This window comes from Gigantopelta aegis, chromosome 9, assembly GCF_016097555.1.
Source record: "Gigantopelta aegis isolate Gae_Host chromosome 9, Gae_host_genome, whole genome shotgun sequence".
Lineage (NCBI taxonomy): Eukaryota > Metazoa > Mollusca > Gastropoda > Neomphalida > Peltospiridae > Gigantopelta > Gigantopelta aegis.
This window is the reverse complement of record NC_054707.1, coordinates 53,912,248-53,935,414: the sequence shown is the minus strand read 5'-3', so window position 1 is coordinate 53,935,414 and position 23,167 is coordinate 53,912,248. Positions and strand designations below refer to the sequence as shown.

At 35.3% G+C, this 23,167-nt stretch overlaps 1 protein-coding gene across 2 annotated transcripts; it reads left to right on the top strand.

Moving 5' to 3' along the window:
* Positions 1-794: 794 nt before the first annotated feature.
* On the top strand, positions 795-23,134 carry LOC121382080 (E3 ubiquitin-protein ligase RFWD3-like). Of its 2 annotated transcripts, none has more exons than XM_041511558.1 (15): positions 795-988; positions 2,308-2,411; positions 3,316-3,405; positions 4,453-4,884; positions 7,809-7,894; positions 8,541-8,643; positions 9,401-9,579; positions 10,414-10,528; positions 11,046-11,147; positions 11,630-11,793; positions 12,423-12,626; positions 15,043-15,137; positions 16,490-16,581; positions 18,698-18,883; positions 22,393-23,134. In XM_041511558.1, the coding sequence occupies exons 2-15, from the start codon at positions 2,331-2,333 to the stop codon at positions 22,549-22,551; spliced, it is 2,088 nt and encodes a 695-aa protein (XP_041367492.1). In that variant the 5' UTR covers positions 795-988; positions 2,308-2,330; the 3' UTR covers positions 22,552-23,134. The 2 variants fall into 2 exon arrangements, with proteins under 2 accessions (XP_041367492.1, XP_041367491.1); XM_041511557.1 differs by having other exon boundaries at positions 795-1,192.
* The last annotated feature ends 33 nt before the right edge of the window (positions 23,135-23,167 follow it).

Sequence of the window (23,167 nt, the reverse complement as noted above, 5' to 3'; positions counted from 1 at the left end):
GAAAATTGCATCATGATAAACCAATTAAAAAATAAAATAAAGTTACACTGGCCTTATTAATTTAATATGAATTGCAAATACAATAAAATAATATATATTACTGTCGACCATACTACCTTTTTACTCATATAGTGTACATTGTCCTTCATAATTATATTTATAATAAATACAAAAGTTATAAATATTTTATTGTTTGTGGGGCGAGACGTAACCCAGTGGTAAAGCGCTCGCTTGATGCGCGGTGTTTGGGATCGATCCCCGCCAGTGGGCCCATTGGGCTATTTCTCGCTCCAGCCAGTGCACCACGACTGGTACATCAAAGGCCGTGGTATGTGCTATCATGTCTATGGGATAGTGCATATAAAATATCTTTTGCTGCTAATCGAAAAGAGTAGCCCATGAAGTGGCGACAGCGGGTTTCCTCCCTCAATATCTGTGTGGTCCTTAACCACATGTCCGACGCCATATAACCGTAAATAAAATGTGTTGAGTGCGTCGTTAAATAAACCATTCCCTTCCTTTATTGTTTGTTATGTTATAAATTTTGTCAAATCCAATGTTTTGTATTGTAAATTACGGGATTTATATATATATATTTAAAAAAAAAAAAAAAATGGAGGGGGGGGGTTGGAAAAGAAAATGATTGTTATAAAAAGTCAATGCACAGAGCTAGGATTGGGGAAGCCACTTGTTGGTCACATGATTATGCGCCTTGACGTTACTTTTGGCGCACTGGTTCGGACAGAATGTTCAAAAGAAACGAAACATGTGCTATTAGAGTTATCTCCTTTTGATTTCATCCAAATGCAAAAAATAGTCATTTTCACAAAACCATTTACAAATGTTGCTATCAGCTAAAAATAGCTAATCCTTAAATACTACGGAACAGACAGAACGTCTGTTTTCATTTCTCGTAACCTAAGTGATGATTTAAGTCTATTTCTGAAAGTTATTTTATTTTAAAATGGCAGTCGTATAGTGCTTACAGGTAAACTTACAAGTTACAGTTGATGTTTGACAGGCTGGGTCGTTACATAACAATGCATTACCACCAGCTTTGTTTGTGACACATCGGGCAGGTCAGGGAACAGTGTTATGATTAGGCTCCTGGTTCAGCATGTCTATGCATGTGATTGCAGAAGAAGATCGTAAATGGTGACAGCTGATTTCGGTGTTTATGATTTATGTTGAGGTTTGTTTGCTATGCTATTTTGATATTTGGGAAAAAAACATTACTTATTAAATTATTGATGACAAACTGCAGGCATTCATCTTCGGGAAAAAAAAGTATGTCCGTGGAAAAATAAAATAATAATAACTGGTAGCAACCCTAATATGTATTAAAAAAATAATAAGGAACCCACCCACCCAAAACAGGAATAATATATTATAGTCCTACTACAGAAACAGAAATGATATTTATGAGGCTTTGATGATGTCTCTTGCATTTAAAATAAATTTAGAATGGTTCTTTAAAAATTTAACAAAAAACCCTGCAGTTAAAAGAAAGTGCACAGCAAAAAAACATGCCATTGAAAAAAAAACCTGAATACAGTCCAAGGCAAAAAAAGTACTGTGGAGTACTAAAACCTCCATGGCATTGCTGATTGCCGTGAGCGATTGCAGGGGTTGAAAACGCCACCTAAATTTTGATCAGTTGTGTACTGTTTAAATATAAATTTCACTTACAATAATCGTGAACAGTAATATGTATTGGTGTGTTTGTGAAGGAATAATAATGGGACTCTCATAACCTGTACAGGTTACCTGACACCTATTTTATTGTAACTTATACAAGTGTTATCTGATTTGTGTGAGTGACAGGTGAACGAAACAATCATTCTGGCAATTTTCAGATACCTGGGTTTAACTTTCACAGTATATTATATACTAGGAGTTCTCACAAGAATTCAATCCATACATCACTACAAGAAGAGTCAACAGCCATGGCACAGAGATGTGCCTCTCAGGGTTATATTTTACCTTGCAGAATCCACTTATTCTATATCATATGTGCATATCCGTTTTTATCTGTCCCACCTGACATGCTTGTCCCACTAAATATTTTTGCTAAATGATGTAAACATTTAGCATATGATGAATTAAAAAAAAGAAAAAAAGAAAGAAAAAGGCAAACATATCACATAATTAAATTAATTAATAAATAATCAATTTGTCAGTACATAAAAGGTATATAGCAAAAATCATTGTCTAGGTGCATCTACAATGATATGCTATGAATGTACATTTAATGATAGAACTAATGAAACGTCAATTACAATAGATTTTCTGTATGTGTATTGATAGTTTGATTGCTGCTGAACATTTTGATGATGGATGAAGATGATGACAGTGACGTCGAGATAATTGACCCTTCTCCTGAACAGACTGATGATGAAGATGAACTGGTGGTGAGATGTAGACATTGTTTTGTGGCTTTTTATTAATTTAAAACAAATAATATTTAATATTTATTTTCCCAGACAAAAAAAATACAGCACAAAATTATTTTTAACATAAATATAAATTTTTTTTAATGACTGTGTTCGAGATGAAAATTTTTGGGCAGTATCCTAGTTGGATACTAACATTTCAAAATCTGGTATCCCACCTAAGAATTTAGTATCCCACTTAAATGAAATTCATAAATAACATCGTAACAAACTTGGATGACACTGTTCTCGTTCCCAGTCTATTGTTTAGCTGCAATCGAAATCGCGAATTCATGAAATTGAAAATCAAACAGAATCGGCAAAAAGATTTGCTGCATCTATTTTTGAGTAATAATGACATAAGTTAAAATTTAACAGTAATCTACAAGTGTTTCTGACATTACTAATGATAAACCTACCTGTATCAATTTTCTGCAGATGTGGAATCAATATCTCAAATAAAATTTAAACGGAGGAAACATCCAACATAAACTATAGTGACTTAGCCGTTCCCAGTCTATTGCTACAACACTATTGTTCCAATGTAGCATTAGATTGGGTACGAATTGGGGGGGATATTGTTATGGCATAGCATTAGACTGGGTACGAGCTCAAAAATACTGTTACTCAACTTCACCAGTAAATGATGACTTTCACTGTTTCAGCGAAAAATAAAAACACAGAATTAAAATAACACAACAACATTATATGGGATACTGGGTTATTGAAATCTGGTATCCAGAATTAAATTCTGGTATCCCCGGGATATCGGGATACAGTTAATCTCGAACACTGAATGAAACAAAATTTAGTTTTATGACTACTATATAATAGTTGTTTTGACACAACAGTGTTATTTTTAATGATGTGTATTTAATTTCAGGACATAACCGGTGATGATATTCCTGTCCCAATAATTGAGGTTCAACTACCACATAGTCCAGAGTTTGTTGCTTTGCAAGTAGACTCTGATGTATGTATATAATAGCTAATATGATTATTTGAAAATTTACGCATGGTATAACATTAGGTGTGTTGTATTCTGTCAGTAAGAGGTCAGTGTTTTATTTATATATATTTTTTTTAAATACTGAAAACAGAGCATTCAGAATGTCAGTAAATATTTCCAGAATGTTAATATAACTCAGTAAATTGTATATTATTAGTTCCCTATTGGTCCAACCAGAGGGGACTATAGTTTTCGTCTCCATCCTTCTGTCTGTCTGTCTGCCCATTTGTCCCACATATATCTTTTTTCACAATGCTTGAGATATTGAGCTGAAATTTTGTTACAAGTTTTACTTGTATGGCATTTTCAAAGAGTTATGACCCTTGAACTTAAGACATACCCTTTGAAATATGAATTAATAATTACTTGGTCCCTCCAGTGCCTGGCATCTTCTGATACTTGTTTATTAAAAAAGTACTGGTTCCCCAGAATATTACAAACATTATCCACCATTATTTTTATTTCTTTAATTTCCACTGACCTGTTGAAGTCTAAATATTGGTATTGTAATTCTCATGTTCATATGTGTTATCAGATAGATCATTGCAGAATGTTAGCAATGGCATTATTTATCCCCTACTGGTCTAAACAAAGGGGACTATAGTTTTCGTCTCCGTCCTTCTGTCTGTCCGTCTGTCCCACATGTCTGGATGGGTTTTTTTCCTTGATATATTGAGCTGAAATTTTATGTATAACTTTATCATGTACTGTTACAGATCAAGTTTAACATTCATGGCAGTTTATCCATTTTTGACAGAATTATGGCCCTTTAACTTAGGAGATATGAAAATTAGTTTTCCAGATTTATTTATTTTACAATGATTGAAGATATTGAAATGAAAATTTGTATATAGCTTTATCATGTACTGTTACAGATCAAGTTTAACTTTTATGGCAATTTACACTTTTTTTAAAAGAGTTATGGCCCTTGAATTTAGGAGAGATGAAAATTTTGGGGCATGTATTGCTTTAGCAGTACTCTTAGAATGCTTGTTCTGATTGTAATTACAGAACACAACAGATGTTGATGACAATGATAATGAAGATAATGAAGACACTGATCTGTTTGAGGATAATACATCAAACCAGGAAAATATTCCACTTGAAGTAACCGTCTGGCCAAATGTTCCAGAAGACATAGACAATCAGGAACTTGTTCCAGCAGCAACATCCAGTCAGGACACCATTCAACCTGGGACAGCAGCCAATGAGCAGAGAGTGTCACAAGAGACATCCAATCAGCAAGCTGGTTCTTCAGAGACAGCCAATCAGCAGCCTTTGTTCGTGGCACCAGAAAGTTTTCCAGCATTACTTGTTGTCCCAGTTAGCCATCGTGTTTTGACTTCCCACAATGACTCGGTTTCGGAATTCCAGTCTCCGAAACGACGGAAGCTTATGACACCAGAGAAGAGAAAACTGAGTGACTCTGAGGATGACAGTGATGTGAGGTTTTAGCAGTTGTTACTCATCAGTATTGTTCATTTTTTCAGTTTTTATTGTTGGATTATATTAATGGATATAAGCATTGACTTAATTTTTCCTATCTATCAGTAATGGGGACGGGACATAGCCCAGTGGTAAAGCGCTTGCCTGATGCGTGGTCAGTTGAGGATTGATCCCCATCAGTGGACCCATTGGTGTATTTCTCATTCCTGCCAGTGCACCATGATTGGTATATCAAATGCTGTGGTATGTGCTATCCTGTCTTTTATATACACCATGCCATAGAGAGGATAGCACATACCACGGCCTTTGATGTACCAGTTGTGGTGCACTGGCTAGAGCGAGAAATAGGCCAATGGGCCCACTGACGGGGATCGATTCCACCGACCGCACATCAGGTGAGCGTTGTACCACTGGGCTACATCTGCTTACAAAAGGAAACATTTAGCGGGTTTCCTCTCTTAGACATTTTGTCAAAATTATAAAATGTTTGACATCCAGTAGTCGATGATCAATGTGTTCTAGTGGTGTCGTTAAACAAAACAAACTTTCATCAGTCTTGTTCATTCACTTTGTTTTTATTGCTTGGTTATATTAATGAATATGAGCCATGGCTTAATTTTGTTATCTGTTAGTAATACTACATTATTTCTGCCAGAAAGAAATTTTTAGGTATGGCACTATGAAATATGCAACCACATTCAACAGGGGGTATGGCAGCTCCCCCAGAAAGAAAATGGGTTAAGTTTAGGGTTAGGGTTAAGAAAATTATACAATAATGATAAGAGTAATTAATTTTGTCAAAAGGTTAACTTTAAAAAACATTTGGGCATGGCGCCATACCCGTTTTACCCTCTGACAGAAACCCTGAATAGGGAGTTTCTTTGATATTATAAAAATAATAATAATACAATACCAAATACTGATCAGATTTTCAATGAGACACATTGCAAATGACTCATTAAAATCATAAAACAGAATGTAAAACAATTAATACCAGATTCCTGTAGCTTAATTCACCAAACTCTTGCAACTTTGTGATCTCACAGCAGGGCTGAAATTCAGAAGCAGTCCACGGGAATCCTCCGATTCTAAACATTTTTACAGAACTTTATTAACAGTGTTAGTATATAGAATTCTGTGTCATATGCTACTAATTGTATATGGATTGAAAAAACAACAACCCTTACTACTTAATGGATTTGAATAACAAATTTGTCATTAACAGTATATCCAATTTTAAAGCAGCACCCCCCCCCCCCCCAAAAAAAAAACCCCCACAAAAACAAGAACAAAAAAAGTTTTTTTTAGTTGTTGGTTCCATTTTTTCTTTACAGTCAGTGTTTTTCTTAAGTGTTTTACCAGCCCCAAGTTCAGCCAGCAAACGTTTCGCTAATGTTCGCAAACTATTTGATTGGTTTCAATTGTGGCCATTTGGTTTACTGTGAACCGCACAAACCAGTCGGACAGACGTTTTTCCGCTCGGCTGAACACAGCCCATTACTTTTCGAAGATTGCTTATTCGTAAAAATCGCATGGGATACTTTTGCCGATGTATTTTGCCCATTGGGACAATGTTTGTATGGATATTACTGAAGCACATTTCCACAACCGACAAAAAGATGTATTGATTAAAAGAGCAGATAATTAAAGGTTAGGAACATATCAGCGAACTAACATAGAAATGTTTCATGTATTACTAAATTTGGGAACACTTAATTACTGTCTATTGTTATTATGTAAGAATTGAACAAACATGTTCCTTTCAGTTCTCTTTGTTGGTAATTTGGTTCATAGAAATGGGCCAACCACCGTTTGGCTCCAGGCCAGACTATCTCGATAAATCACTGTTTCGAACATGCACAGATTCTAATGTAGGCTATGCTTTTGAAGCCAGTTAAAACTGAAGCTATTTTTTACATTATTTTATTTTGTTAATTCGGTAACGTTTTACTCACTGATTATTGAATTTAATAAATTTTTGGAAATATTTCACGTGAATCCAAATAGATTCGGATGTTTTATGCTTGTGCGAATCGGATTCGGAGATTCGCGTGAATTTTTAGCCCTGCGCAGTACAATGCTAAAATACTTTGTTGTCTAGCAGAGCCTAAGAGAGCTTTGTGAATTAGGCCCCTGGTTGTAATGAGGTAAGAGCTGCAGTTAATTCATCAAGAATAATGTCGGTTGGCACTCTTTGAAATAAAACATTCTAATGACAAATGTAGCTAATTGTACACACACACACACACACACACACACACACACACACACACACCAGCTGCTACAAAAAATGTGACCCTAAAATTAATATAGCAATGTCTAATTCTTTCATGAATTGTGATGCTTGCAGCGCTAGATAAATAAATGTTCTCTTTTGTTTTCTCTTCTTTTTTTCTTTCATATTTGAAAGCAGAATTGAATTTAGTTATGTTTTTTTATTCTTTCTTCTGCTAATGTTTAATGACACTATATATTTTAAACTGCAGCTGTTCAGTTTCTAATATACAGGTGAGACAGGAAACTTACTGTCAACACGTACAGGTAGGCTATTGTTACACACAAGCAGCAAGATGCACTTTTCAATAGACTGAACAATACATATTACAGGTTTTCTGTCGGCAAATAATGTTAGGATACATAATAAAAACAAAACAGATTACAAGTACCTCTACTAGGTGACTGGGGGTTTGAATCTTCTTAAATTGGACACTGTATTTCATATACTTTGACAAATTGTAAACAGCAGTTCTCTTACTATAATCTTCCTTTAAAAAATGGTATCCAGTAATTTCAAAGATTTTAAGATACGTAATTGTACCCTTCGTACCCTCTGGCCTTGGGAGAAAAAACCTTGAGACTGCTACCACCAAGCTATAATGGTCCCCATGTCAATGACAAGAGCTTGTTTCAATCTGTTTCAGTGTTGTCCCATTTGTTTTGATCCTTGGACCACTTCCGGCACTCACAGACTGGCATCGTTAAAGTGCGGACACCTGTTTGGTCAGAGGTAAAATATTTTAACTTGCTTTTTATATTTGGTATCCATGATGCATGCTTACAAAATGTTTAAGACAGAACTTAAGCCAGTTAAGAAGGCTGGATACAAAAGTGCATACAAAATAATGTGTGCATAATGTTAAAACTATGCATTCTAATTGTGAGTTTGAGTTAGGTCCCAATTTTATAAGAAAAAGTCTCCAGACATTTACTCTGTGCTATTTGTGTGTATGAGACTTTTTAAAGAAATAGACTAGAATTTAAAATTTTATAACCACGGCAACAGATAAATTAATACTCTTTAATATTTTTTTCCACACATGAAGCCAGGATTTAATTAAGTCCTTTTTAATTCTTCTTGCTTCTGTTACTTTTTCTGGGGTCATCAAAAAAAAAAAGAAAAAAAAAAGCTAAGTTTAATTTGCTGTTTCTTCAGTTGGTATTTAATTTAATTCATATTATTTCAAAAACAAACAAAAGAAATGTAGCTGAAGCTGAAGGGCATCAGGATACAGTTAAGATACAACAAATAAAGGTTTTAAAGACTGCCCTGTGACTTTTAATTAAGATAGTTTGGGGCTTTTATCAACATTTTAACCTAGATATTTCCACTAACCCAATGGTTTTGTGATTGTTACATTTCTGTTGTTGTTTAGTTGTATTGAGAAGTGGTTGAAGGGACAGGGAGGTAAATGTCCACAGTGCAATTCCAAAGCAAAGAGGCAAGATATTCGGGTTCTTTACACAAAGTCTATAAAGGTATGTTCACTCAGAATTACTCAGTGTTCGAGATTAACGGTATCCCGATATCCCGGGGATACCAGAATTTAATTTTGGATACCAGACTCCAATGACCCAGTATCCCACCAGGATACCACATAATGCTGTTGGGTTTCTTTAATCCTGCGTTTTTATTTTTCGCTGAAACAATAAAAGTAGTAATTTACTGGTGAAGTTAAGTAACAGTGTTGTCCAAGTTTGTTACGATGTTATTTATGAATTTCATTTAAGTGGGATACTAAATTCTCAGGTTTTGAAATGTTAGTATCCAACAGGGATACTGCCCAAAAATTTTAATCTCGAACACTGTTACTGCCATCTTCTTATTAGAGAGTGACTTCTTTTTAAATTTGTTCATCCTTTAATGCTTACCCCATTTTTGAAAATGTGACTAAAACTTAATAAATACTTTTATTTTATCACATTTAAAGGTATTCTTTACATGGAAATGGACCATATTGTACAAAATAACAATACTTACCTACATGTATTTAGAATAGAACATAATCATTCACATTAAATTTTTTAATTTTGCGCACCAATCTTTGATACGGTTACCTACAAATGTATTATTCTTCAAATTAACTTCTTTTGGCTTGTACATTTTTAAAAATTAACCACTTTTGTAATAATTTTCAAGAAAGTACCCAACATATCTGAAAACTGTCTACAACAAACTTAGTTCTAGTAAGAGCCCTAAATTGTGGTTTCAATGTTTTGTTGTGTTTTTCTGCAGGCGGTGGACACGACGGAGCGCGACCAAGCGTTGAAGGAGCTTGAGAAGGAGAGAGAGGCTCGGAGGAGGGTTGAGTTGGAAGGAGCCCAGACACGCTTACAGTACCAGCTGGCTGTCGGAGAGTGTAACCGACTCCGAGAAGAGATCGACAAACAGAGGAGACAGTTAGAGGCTTTGAGGTGAGGATAAACTTTGTACTTATGGGGTAATAATAATGTGAAAAAAATAATAACAAAATAAAAGTAGCCTAATGATCTCGTTGTGAAGTACATGGAGAGGAGTGATTATTTGCTCCCCAAATTTAGATTATTATGGGGAGTCATTTAAGATACTATCTTATTGATACCATATAAATTCACATGCCCTGTCGAGTAGTCCCATACCGAAATGGAAATACTGCAGCATCATCATTCATCTCATCATCATCCATGTTTGAAATGTTCAAAAACAAAACATTTTCTTTGTCTCTGTGTTAAATATTTGTGCCGTTTAAAATTATAAAAACATTCACATGCCAAGAGGATTTAAAACTGGCTTTCCTTGAACTAGTCTCGGGGGAGTGATGGGGAGCAAGAGTGAGATCTGAAGGTTTAGAAAGGAAAGGAAAGTTGTTCAATGATATTGTAGCACATTTTAAATGACTGAAATTTGGTTTTTAACAGGTTCTTTTGAAACTTTCCCCAGTTAATAAGAGAGGAAACCCACTGCTACCATAGTGGCTAATTCTACCTAAAAGAACAAAAGGATATTTTATTGTGCGTTTTTCTATAGAAAGGTATGCACATGCCAATACGTTTATTGTAGCAGTCTTGAGACTTTAATTGGGAGAAGGGAAATCTGTTGGCTCCACTGAGGGTTATTGATCCTATGACATGATGCACCTCAGGCAAGCACTGCCGCTGATCTATATCCAGCCACAAAACAAATGAAGTCAAGTCTGTTAGATGGGAAGGTTATTTCTAGGCTTGGATTTTTACGCTGTTCTTACTGAATGTTTTAACTTATATGTTCAGGTCACAGGCCAGTTCGAGTCAGAGTTTGTCGAATGTTGAGACGTCTTCATCCTCCAGCAGTCAGTGTTCGTCTGATGGGAGGTTCGTGCTCGACAGGACTGTCAAAATATGGGAGGTATATATTCATTTTACTCAAATACAACACACATAGTTATTTTCTGTACAGTCTTAAATGATTATGGCACTGATGGAGACTGATATGATGGAGTATGGAATTGAAAAAAATCATTTCTTTTCAACTTAATCTCAAACTAATGGTATTTTCCCCAATTATATTAGATTGGTCCAAATATCCCGACAGTCAATTGAATGGCTTAAAATCTTTCAAAGATTCCTCTGCTTCCTGTTCCAGTTTCCGACGCCATATAGCCATAAATAAAATGTGTTGAGTGCGTCGTTAAATAAAACATTTCCTTCCTTCCTGTTCCAGTCACGTGATGGCAGCTTCCTTCTTTCTCCTGAGCGACATCATCTGGAGTATAAAACTGAAGGAAAAAATGTTTGTCGGAGGCCCAGCTCGATATTTATTATTTGCATTCCACAAAACATCACAGTGCCATAATATATAAAAAGTACTGATTTTTTACATGAAGTAAGGCATTACAATTTGTATTTGTGATATTGTTTTTTAGGCTGGTCAATGTCGTGTGATAGCGTACAGTCGAGCCCTGGCTGCTGTGGTCATCTCGCAGCCTTCATCTAGTCCTCTCTTTCCTGGTTTTGGAGTTAAAAAGGTTAGCTTGTTTCTGAATGTGCATTTAAAAACGGAGAAATTGTTTTTCCCCACTTTTGCCGCCGAGTTTTGTATTATGCAAGATAATGGTGTTATCGTGTAGACTGGTATTGGAAGAACAGCATTACAGTTGGCATTCTTCCTTGGTTTAGAGTGTTTTAGATATATCAGCAATTGACTTAATATTAGCCAGTTTTCACAACACAGATTTCCCATACTTAAAAAGAGAAGAGAGTGTCAGTTATATTCAAACATGTTAAGCTAATGTTAATTACTGAAACACAAAAAACAGTCCTAGTGAGAAATGAGGAGAGGGAGACCACTAAATTAATATAAATACAAAATTATAAATATCTGTTTCAAGGTAAGAGTCAAGTCATTTGATATAAACCTGTTTCTTTATCACATAGTTTCAACTCTCTAAAACCCCTGGAGTTAACTTTGGCTTAATTCTACTATTTTGGATTGTTTGTTGAAATGTAGATCAGTGCCATGGACTTCAAAACGACCCAGTTCCTGACGATCCACAGCAAAGCGATCCGAGACATCTGTTTCCATCCTGTAGTGGATGACGGTATTCTGTTGTCATGTTCATTGGACCGGACCATCAAGATGACCAGCATCATCAGTAACACTGTCGTACAGACGTGAGTAGTCACAACAAACAAAGATCTTTTTTACAGTTTGAAAAAACTTTATATTTTGTCTTTCAAACCATTATAACCTCAAGTGTATCCCATTGGTTTGTATCATTTCATTTTAACTTATTTTTGTGCTTATATCCAATTAAGGTTCAAGCATGCTGTCCTGGGCAGACACCTCAGCTATCTGGGCTGTTTGTCCAGGACAGTGAGTTAGTGGTTAGCTAGAGAGAAGTCGGTGTAGTGGTCTTACCCCTACCCACTGATAATGAAAACTCTCTCTGGGTGGTAGACGGTACCGGGCTGTGAACCCAGTACCTTATGTCCGATGGTTTAACCATAACATTACTGAGGCCGGTGGTTTATATCAACTATGTAAGGGGATTTAATAAATTTTGGAATAACCACCTTGCACAGTCTTTCAAAGAAGCACGTGGTCAGTTCTATGTTTTAGAATTTTGAACTTAATGAGTTTAGTTTTTAAAAAAACCACTTCTAATATTCTTTACTTGTCAAAATGCTTATTTTAACAAATGTTAATTTGAGCAATGTTTTTAACAAGTTATCAGTTTCATCTATTTTTCCATTATTATTATTATTATTATTATAATCAGTTCATTTTTGTGTTGTTACAGATATAACAGCCCCACGCCAGTTTGGAGTTGTGTTTGGAATGCAGATGATCGTAATTTCTTCTATGCCGGACTTCAGAACGGTACAGTTCTGGAGTTTGACATCCGCAACACGACCAGCTTCGTCCAGCAGTTGAATACTGAGAACAGCAAGTCTCCGGTTGTAGCCCTGCAGTACGTGCCACGCGATCACAATTCCAGCTTCAGGTCAGTCGCTTTTACTCGACACACCACATTTGCTTTCCCTAATCAATGTGCTTGAAAACAGATTTGAGTTCTAAGAAGTAACTGTTGATGCCAGCCCTATGTTCAGCAATGTTAAAACAGTAAAGTTTGTGAATTTTTTTACTGGTTCCTGATGTGATCATTTGGTTTCGCATGAAGCACATAAACAACTCTAGTGAACATTTTAGTGTCCATTGACACCAAGAAATGCAACCAAACAGAATTGGAAGTGAATGCCAACTGTAACATACATATATTATTATACAGATTGGGTTCAAAGTGAAGTACAGTGGGTTCCGAGTAATTGCATAGGCTATAGGCTCCATGCATACAGACTATATTCAATTACCTGATCTAGTCATTTACGCAAAAGGTCATAACTGGTTTCTGCATTTGATACTGCACCACTTACTGATATTCAGTGGACCGTAACGAAGTGGTGTAAACAGTGTCAAATTGAGCGGCATATTTCGCGAGATTAGCCTCTACTTAAACGTTACACATTTATGGGATGAGGGTATTTTGTTTTCGTTAAATAAAAAATCTGTTACCTGAATGGCTGTTTTTCATTTTTTTCTTCATGCATTTGTTACGATAATTGACGTGTCAAGAATAAATTCATGCCAGTAATCGTCAAACAGAGAAGACAAAATTAAACCATAAATATACTTTCCCTTCTTGAAAATTGTAATATAAAAATCAATCGCAAAAACAGAACGACAATTGTTGCATGAGTATGGTGTACTTTATTTAAAGTATATCGTCAATGTCTCTAACTGCGTTTTTCTTCTAAATCTGTTCAGTTTGTATTCTCGTGTGCAATCAACATCTGCTTTGTTGTCTGTTTGTCGTTCATTTGCAAGGTTTTTCTTCACAGTTTGAGAACATTTTCATTAACAATAAAGTTCATGCAAGTAAGTATAATTTTGAGGGTATAAATTGTGTTAATTAAGAATCAGTTCATTAGAAAAATGTTATTTTACAAACTATTCATTGGTATGAATGTAATGCCTGTCTGTATTGACAAAGTATTGGCAATGGGTGTTGGTAAAATGCGTACCGGACCAGAACGCTTGAGAAACTGAATTTGTCCTTTTATAATAAAAATAAAATGTGCGTCAACTGTGCATAGTTAAGAAACATATATTTGATCATGTAGTGGGTATAAAAATTAAAAATGATGGACTGTGCATGTGCAGAAAGGTTATTTTTCCAAATTCATGTGCCTGAACAGTTAGAAACTGTATGGTGTAACACTTTTATTTACTAGAATAGATTCGTTTTACATCCATGTTGTTGATTTTGTGCGCTAACTGATTGGAATATATTTTATTTCATATACCGTAACTCAAAAATATACAATATTCTTTCTGTAAGTATCGTATTCGTGTTTTTATTGTTAGCCGAATGCAGTCTGGGATGTCGATGGTACATTATGTACGTCGATAATGCAAAATAGCCAGTCCAGATCTTTGATCGCCGACAACTCACAGTTGCTAAATGAACCTCTTCTGTAGTAGTCGTTTAATGATTTTAGCAATCAGCAGTAAACATTAATTGATCTCACATTCACAGCTACTCACAACAAAATTCAAAGTTAACTCTTTTATTTGCCGATAATCCCTTTATTGTGTATCTGTTAGCTAAAATAAACAATAAGAAAATGCCGCACAAGAAAAAATTTTAATGGCCTAAACAATTAACCAACACTTAAGTTTTATTGATTACTACAGTCTGTAATACAGGCTTATGATATCCGGCCGAGTCACATGATAGAACAAAGATGGATGACTTCGCACATTTGTAGTGATTACAGCGCTTTACGTAATTTATTTTAAACTACAACTTCTTTTGACATAAAATAAAGGCACGCTTAATTTATTTTGTTGAATTGAAACACATTTTAAATTGCTTTTCTGCTATTTTGTTTTAGAAATACACAGATTTTGATCAGAGACTCTATTCAATTAAACAGCTCGTCTTGCATACAATTTATAGGAAATGGTTTGGTGTTTCAACATATATTGCAATTAGGTGAAATTCCCATTACCCGGTATGCGATTAGGTGGAACCCACTGTATATAACTTTGTAACCATAGTTTGTGTGTCCACAAATAATCATATTGAGTGTGCATCTGTTCCCATCAAAACACGTGGGCTGTTTGGTGAGTAAACAGTAATAGTGTCACAGCATGTACCGTAGTACGGTTTACAACATTATTCCAGCGATACGGTTTAGGATTAGTTGTAGCACAAATGATTGACAATGCCTTTTGTACTTCTGTCTACTTGTTTTTGTTTTCTTTATTTTAAAGTATTTGATTAAAGTCCTACACCCCATCCATTTTGTGAAGTTACTAGACTTAAGATGTAGTGTTAATTTTGTTTCTGTCCCCAGGCCCAGAGGTTTGTTAGTTGGACAACTGGATCGGATTAGTTTCTATGAGAAAAAGACTGACAGCCAGCTTCGTCTTCACATACTGCCATTGGAAGGTATTCGTTAACTTATAAATCTCTCGGCTTTTTTTAAAGGGACAGGCCCTAGTTTCAGCCCATGAAAATGTCCACTAAGTTTAGTTAATCTACAAAGCTTTAACACATTTGGATAAAGTTACAACTGAGTGAAACATAATTGTCTGAATTTGAAATGGTGAACTACCTTCTAAAAATGGACTAAAACTCGACTCCATAACTTACTTCTCAGAAGAACGTGCATTTTGTAATATATGAGAAATGCATTTTGTGTTATTAAAAAACCCAGGATGACCCAAAACACTTCGGATGTATGGAAATGGATAATCTAAACAATAAAATCTAAGTACAGTATGGTTTTAGTTATCAAAAAAGGCTCTAATAGTAAAATAATATGCCTTAGTGTTTAAAAACTAGGGTATGTCCCGTTAAGAAAAAGGACTACTTATAACCCATCCCACTGGGAATGCCTTTCTCATGCTATGGAATTTAATACTAGTTATTTATTTCTGAGTCGAGTGTTTTCTAAATTGCACACAAACAGTATTTATTGTGTTATTTCTCAAAAACATTTACTTTTCTTGTTACGTCAAACCAAACTAAAATTATTTACAAAAATATGTATGTAGGAGAATGAGATGGACTATAGGAAATTTGCCAAAACACTTTATTTTATGATGGATGGTAAAAACTGTAAATCGGCCAACTAAGAATAAGTTTTACAAGTTGGTCTTTAATGGCAGTTGACTGGTTTATACAAGCCAATTTGTAATTTATTAATCAACATGAAAGTGTCCTTTTAAGACAGGTGACTGCTTAATACAGATCATTTTATACTAGATGAGATGACTGAAAAATAACAAATGGCCAATCAGTAAAGACAATTATTAAGCTGTCATTTGCCAGATATAATTTGATGGCACAGTAGTATGTTATGAATGTGTTTGTAATAAAGTGGCCAGAAAGCTGATTGGAGACTTTCTTTGGCTAAGAAAAACTTTGATCTGGTTAAACTTTTCCCTCAGAAGTTAGTTAAACTTGTAAGTTTAGATTTTGTGTCAAATCTATTTATTTTTGTAAACCTAGTTTCAGGTTTATTTGGAAGGATCAAACATACATGAGGTTTTCCTACTGAACCAGTAATTGTAATAAAGTGGTCCATCTGAAGCAGCATCGACTGTTGTACAAACAGCTCTGTTAAAACCAATTCTGCTTAACTTGTTTGTCTGTCATCATTGCCCGAAATTTGCTGTGTCTCGTTTTTGTGAAATTAATGTGCTTTAAACTTTTATAAATATATTTATCTTAATCCCAATAAATTTTCATTTTGAGACTTTATTAAAATATATATATTGGTCCGTGCTTGCTTTCAGGAAGTTTAACGAGTTTAGATTTTGAACCAAATCTCCGTCAACTACTAGCAAGTTTCCGACCAACTGGCAAACAGCCGATTGTCAGACACCAGGTATTTTGTGTATTCTTACTCACCAGGTATTTTGTGTATTCTTACTCACCAGGTATTTTGTGTATTCTTACTCACCAGGTATTTTGTGTATTCTTACTCACCAGGTATTTTGTGTATTCTTACTCACCAGGTATTTTGTGTAATAAAGTAAAGTACTCTTATAGCATTTGCATAAGTTGGTTATTAATGTATAGGGAGATAAAATGGGACTTTACGATTAGTTTGTTCTATGCAGTAGTTCGTTATAAATGTACTTACTGTATATGTGTATTGTTACACACCAGGTATTTTGTGTATTCTGCGTCTTGTTATACAATACTCAGCATGATAGACACCAGGTATTTTGTGTATTCAGTGTTCTATTGTTACACCAGGTATTTTGTGGATTCAGTGTGTATTGTTACACACCAGGTATTTTGTGTTTTTGGTGTGTATTGTTATACATCAGGTATTTTGTGTATTCAGTGTGTCTTGTTATACAGTACTCAGCATTTTAAGACACCAGGCGATGTTGTGTATAGATCACTGAACTAGGGAACCCTCTAATAATACATGCCTATTTCTGAGGGGTGGGACATAGCCCAGTGGTTAAAGCACTTGTCTAATATACGATCTATCTTGGATCCCCGTTCCAGCCAATCCAACTGGTATATCAAAGGTCATGGTATGTGCTATCCTGTCTAGGATGGTGCATATAAAAGAACCCTTGCTACTAATGGAAAACATAGTAGGTTTCTTCTCAAGACTATAATCAGAATTGCAAAATGTTTAACTTTCCAGTAGCCGATGATTAATAAATCAAAGTGCTCTAATGGTTTTGATAAACAAAACAAACTTTTAACTTACCACTGAAAACATTTAGTGTATGCATTATGATGTACATCCGAAAGCACACTTTGCAGATGTTTTGCTAGCCTAATATTCAAACACATCTACTGTAACAATAGTTACCCAGTAAATAAATTGTTACATGTGTTATAAAATTAAGAAACATACAAGGTTTTTCCCCACAAGTATAAATCCAGGATGAATACCAAGATCCACCCACTAACCCGCCACTTTTCGCTCGGCTTCTCAATTTTATTACTACCTGAAAACTGTTTTCGTCTTGTTTTTCAATTAAAAGCTTGCAGTAATCCCGTTTTAAACCCTACAATATTTTTCAGATTTCTCATCCACAGGCATTTTCATCCAAATAAATTGTATTATGCCAAGTGAAAGGATTATTCAAAATTAGTCATACTCTTTGAGGCACACCCATCATCCATGTGTACTTTTTGGGGGTCAAAAATTATAATTTTCCTACCATCTTAAAAACATTTGGCGATGACAGCATTACTAAGAATTTGGTTGTTGTAGAGTAGGTCCTATATATATTTATGTTTCAGAATTATTTATTGGTGGATTATATTGCAATATATATAGAGAATTGTGTTATAAATGTTATAATTATATTATGGATGAGACCTTTTTATAGTATATTTCTCACTCCAGCCAGTGCACCACGACTGGTACATCAAAGGCCATGGTATGTGCTATCCTGTCTATGGGATGGTGCATATAAAAGATCCCTTGGCTGCTAATCGAAAAGAGTAGCACATAAAGTGGTGACAGCAGGTTTCCTCCCACCATATGTCCGACGTCAAAATGTGTTGAGTACATCGTTAAATAAACCATTTCTTTCCATTTTATAGTATGCTAGTATCAGCTTTTTTATTCTTTATGTTTATTTTATCAATATTCATCAGTTCTATTTTGTATACTGTATATTTTGTGTGGAAATAATAATAAGAAGAAAGATAGAAAAAAATAACTTGGTTATTTTTGCATTATTCCTTGATATTGTGCTTTTGGTGGACCCATTGGTGCCCCATAGCTATTATATCAAAGGTTGGTGGTATATGCTGTCTTGTCTGTGAAAGTGCATATAACAGATCCCTTGCTGCTGTTGGAAAAATCTTGCGGATTTCCTTTGAAGATTATATGTTAGAATGATAAAAATTTTGACATCCAGTTGCTGATGATTACTTGATCCAATATGCTGTAGTGGTGTAGCAAGACAAAACAAACTTTGCAAATTTTTACTTTTGTGACTATAAATGTATGTTTTTTTCAGATGTGTGAAATGACGTGTGCTAGTGTTCGCCTTGACTCGATCGCTGAGAACATGTGTTCATGCAACATCATCCAGACACTGAAAGGAGGTCGTACACAAACCGTGCTGTCGCGGTCCCGCCTGGTGCCACACCCAACAAACCCACACAGGCTGCTAGTCTGTGCAGGGGACGAAACCAGCACAACAGTATGTATTAGTAACATTCTGTGGTATTTAACCAGGTTTTAAGATGAACACCTGAAATTATCAAACATTTGGCAAAGATGGAGTGAAAATTTTAAGCTCAAAACGTTGGAGCTGGGTCTGGCGAGTGCAGTACCGTTCCAAAAAGAAACGTACCGAGTCAAATATAATAAAACACACAGCATCTGTCCTAGCATGAACTACAGGTCTGTCAACAGACAACAGAACATGCACTGTATTTTTTTACTGGCAGCTGCACAACATTTGAACATTAACTTTAATTTTTTTCTTAATAAACAACAGGAAATGTATATATTGATCATTATGGAGTTTTTATAAGAATTATTATTGTTGGTGTCTATTGAAGAAAATATATCTAAAAATATGAATGTGGTTAATATATATCAATAAAATGTTACAGACCCAGATGTCAAAATACGTGTGACTCTGCCATACTCGCCAACCCCAGATTCATTGTTTTGAGCTTTAACCAAATTCCTGTCAGTTGGCCAAACACAAAACTTGGCAATAGATCTACAAAGGGCATGTGATTTTTAAGTTGGCTTTTTGGCGAATTAATAATGAAATTTATTTGGATTTGGTGAACAGCTTAAACCCAGGTTTACTCAATATCAAGTAATTAGAAAATGTATCTGTATTTAAAAATTACATAGACATTTATATAATGCCTCTTGGATAATTATTGCACTGAAGTAGTATGTTTATAGATGTCAAACTTCAAAGCAGTTACCAAGTATAATTTTGTAAGTTCAGATTTTTAAATTTGAGTAACTCGACCTCGCCAAAAACCCTGTTGATGAGCTGTGCTGCAGTGCTGGACTGAGCTAGGAAAATCTTACCAGAATGCAGTCCGATGGCTTAACCACTGCACCACTGAGACTGGTAGTTTTAGCAAGTTGCTAAGCTGTCATATCAATGGAGAGCACTCTTTAAGCTGAACGTTTTACATGGTATTGATGCCTTCACCATCCCAAATATTATGACAAAACAACAACAGTAAAGAAAGTACTGTATTTGCCAACTACAATTTGTTTAAAGTTAGTCAATATATGGGGTTTTTAGTGGTGAGGGTATAAAAAGACACTCCAATCTTCCAACTACCTACAAAAAAGGACAATCCCTTACTAAATTTCTTTTTTCAGCATTCTTTTTCTCTCACTTTTTTCTTTCCTTTTTATCCCTGTATTTTTATATACTTAAATCTCTTCATATTGATAAGATTTCATGTTATATATAGTAATACGTATGTACTGTATGTATGCTTAAAGTTACATTATCTGGTTACCATATTATAACATCATGTACAAATGTGAAATACAAGCTAAAATGCACTTCGGATATCGTCAAACGTATACACTTGATTCGTCGCCTGTGCCGCCATAGCTCGGCAAAGCGCAAACGACAGCCTGTTGTGAGTTTCAGTTAACATGTGCATTTGCCGATTTCAAATTGTCTTGTTCGTCTCAAAAAATTAAAAGAGAAATCTTGCGCTATAGTTAAAACCGGTTTGATCTTGACAACGTATTATCGACAGTCGTACCTTCCTATTTCAGAATTGATATTTTATAAAGTGTTAGTAGAACTTTCAAAGTTTAGTTTGTATACTAGTAACACATTAATCATGTATATATTTTAAAAATAAAATATACTAAAGTAGACAATGAACGTTTTCACTTCTTAATTTTACATGTTAAAATCTACAAATTCAAATAAATATTATTTCGTTTGGAAAGGGTAAAGTTGGGGGGAGGGGTTGTTTAACGACATCAAAGATAAAGCATATTGATTTAACAATCATCCGACCCCATACAACCGTAAATAAAATGTGTTGAGTGCGTCGTTAAATAAAACATATCCTATGCTTCCTTCCATCTGCTGTTGGATGTCTAACATTTGGTAATTTTGACATATAATCTTAGAGAGGAATCGGGTGCATGTGCAGGGGGAGGGTATTGGAGGTTGAAACCCTTACTTGCCCAAGCTTAAAAAAATTGAAATGTATTTTTGGGGGGAGCATGACCCCATATAAACTTCGCTTAACAGTCTATAACCCCAACCCCGCTGAAATCCCTGCACACGCACCTTTTTTTTAGCAAGGGATTGTTTATGTGTACAGACAGGATATCACATACCATGGTCTTTTTGTATACCCGCCGATGGGGATCGATCCTAGACTGACCGTCTAAGTAATGAATAAAAATAACATATAGTCTTGAAAAATGTTACGTAAATCGAACACAGTACCCTCTTCCTCTACCCCTAGAGTATTACGTAATTAGTAACACACCCTTACATGTAACGCATATGCCAACAGCTGGCCACTGTCAAAATTTCAAGGCAAATCCCCCACCCACCGACCCCTGGAAAGACGTTGTACCATACCTCTATGGATATAAATATGTTTTGGAGATACGAGACGACCCCTTAATCAAGACAGTTAAATTTGTTTAAAAATTGCGAAATCTCACGAGATCTCTTGTTAGGGAATTCTATACTTGTGATAAGCCAATGAAAACTGAGATCGGTACGAGCCCGTCAAACGTGTTCCACTTTCAAAATCATAGCTTTGTTTTTGACCTGGATAAGCCAGTGTAGTGAAACCAATGTGGAGTGCGGCGTCATACATGCACCAAACGTAATTGGATTTTCTGTTCTATATGCTTAAATAATAAAAATATTCCAGGGAATGTAGTTTTAATTTAACCATTTTGTAAGGCAGTGTTACCATATTGGGGCTTCCCAATCTATACACTGTTGTTTTACATAATAATATACTCTTCCAAAAAAGTACGAGAACTCTAATAAGAATTTACAATTGCCAAAATTGTAAGGTATATTAGCTGTGGGGATTGATTATATGATAATAGTGAATTAATTGGGCAAACATTACAACCGGTAGTTCAGTATTACAGTTGGTTTTATGACCACCAAAGATCTTGAAGGACGATTGGGGTCAGAAGTGAAATTTGAAAGTTAACGGGTTTTTTTTTAAACAGTAAATCGCAAATTCAAACAATAATAATGACTAAAAACAAAATAATAACAACTGTGTGATCAACAGAATGAAAAAGATTGACAGAAATAATGTTGCGCAGTGATTAATGGACCTTCCTGGAAATGGTCAAAATCGAGAATGACACCCCACGCATGTGTACAGGGCAACTGCATGATGCATGTGCAAACTATGGAATGTGTTTCGGTGTGTTGATAAACAGACCTGAACATTCTTTACTAGGATGGATGTCTGTGGTCAAAACGTATGTTGGGTCTAATAGTTGATATTAACATTAACATTTCAGGTTCCCCTACTTTTTTTGAAGAGTATATAAATATTTTTATAGACTTACTTTTTGTGACACCCAATAGCCGATGTGTATTTTTGTGCTGGGGAGTCGTTAAACATTAATTCATTCATTTATTCATTCATTCCTTATGTTGATCTGGTTTCTTTCTTTGTTTTAAATGTTATGTTTAAAATGTTTCTTCTTCAGCTCCAGATCTGGGATTCTGGCACGGGTCAACTCATCCAACAGCTGCAGTGTCAAGGCTTAGTGGTGGACGTGGTGATGATACATGTGAACCACACCACCTACCTCCTGGCCCTCACAGACAAACACCTTAAGGTTCACAAGTGGATTGGAAACCAGTAACCACTCGTCAAACACAAATAGAAATAGCAAGAGTCAAAGTTTTCCCACATCCTCGATAAATTCCGTAAAAATGTGATTGGTCCAACAGAGGATTGTTGATGGTTATGGAATATTGAAGAATGATAATGATTTCAGAGGAACGGAAAGAATAGCAGATCTAAAAGTGGCTAGCATTCCGAAACTACTGTGCTCCAGGAAAACGCGTGTCCCAATTTTCAGTTATTATTGCTATCACGTTTGAAGTTGCTATAAAATTCAATAACTGTAACCCGTGTGTACAATTTGTGGGCTATACGTTGCCTACCAGAATATATCCAGTTATACAAAATCAGTTAAATTAATTATATTTTGTTCTCGTATCCTTTTTACAATTACAAATCTGACTGGTGCATTTTCAGTGAAGTTCAGTATATTAGTAATTCAGCAAATGAACATTGATTATCAACCAACCGACCGTTAGGGGTGGGATGTAGCCCCATGGTAAAGTGTTCGCTCGATACGCGGTCAGTCTGGGATCGATCCCCGTTGGTGGGCCCATTGGGACATTTCTCATTCCAGCCAGTGCACCACGACTGGTATATCAAAGGCTGTAGTATGTACTACCCTGTCTGTGGGA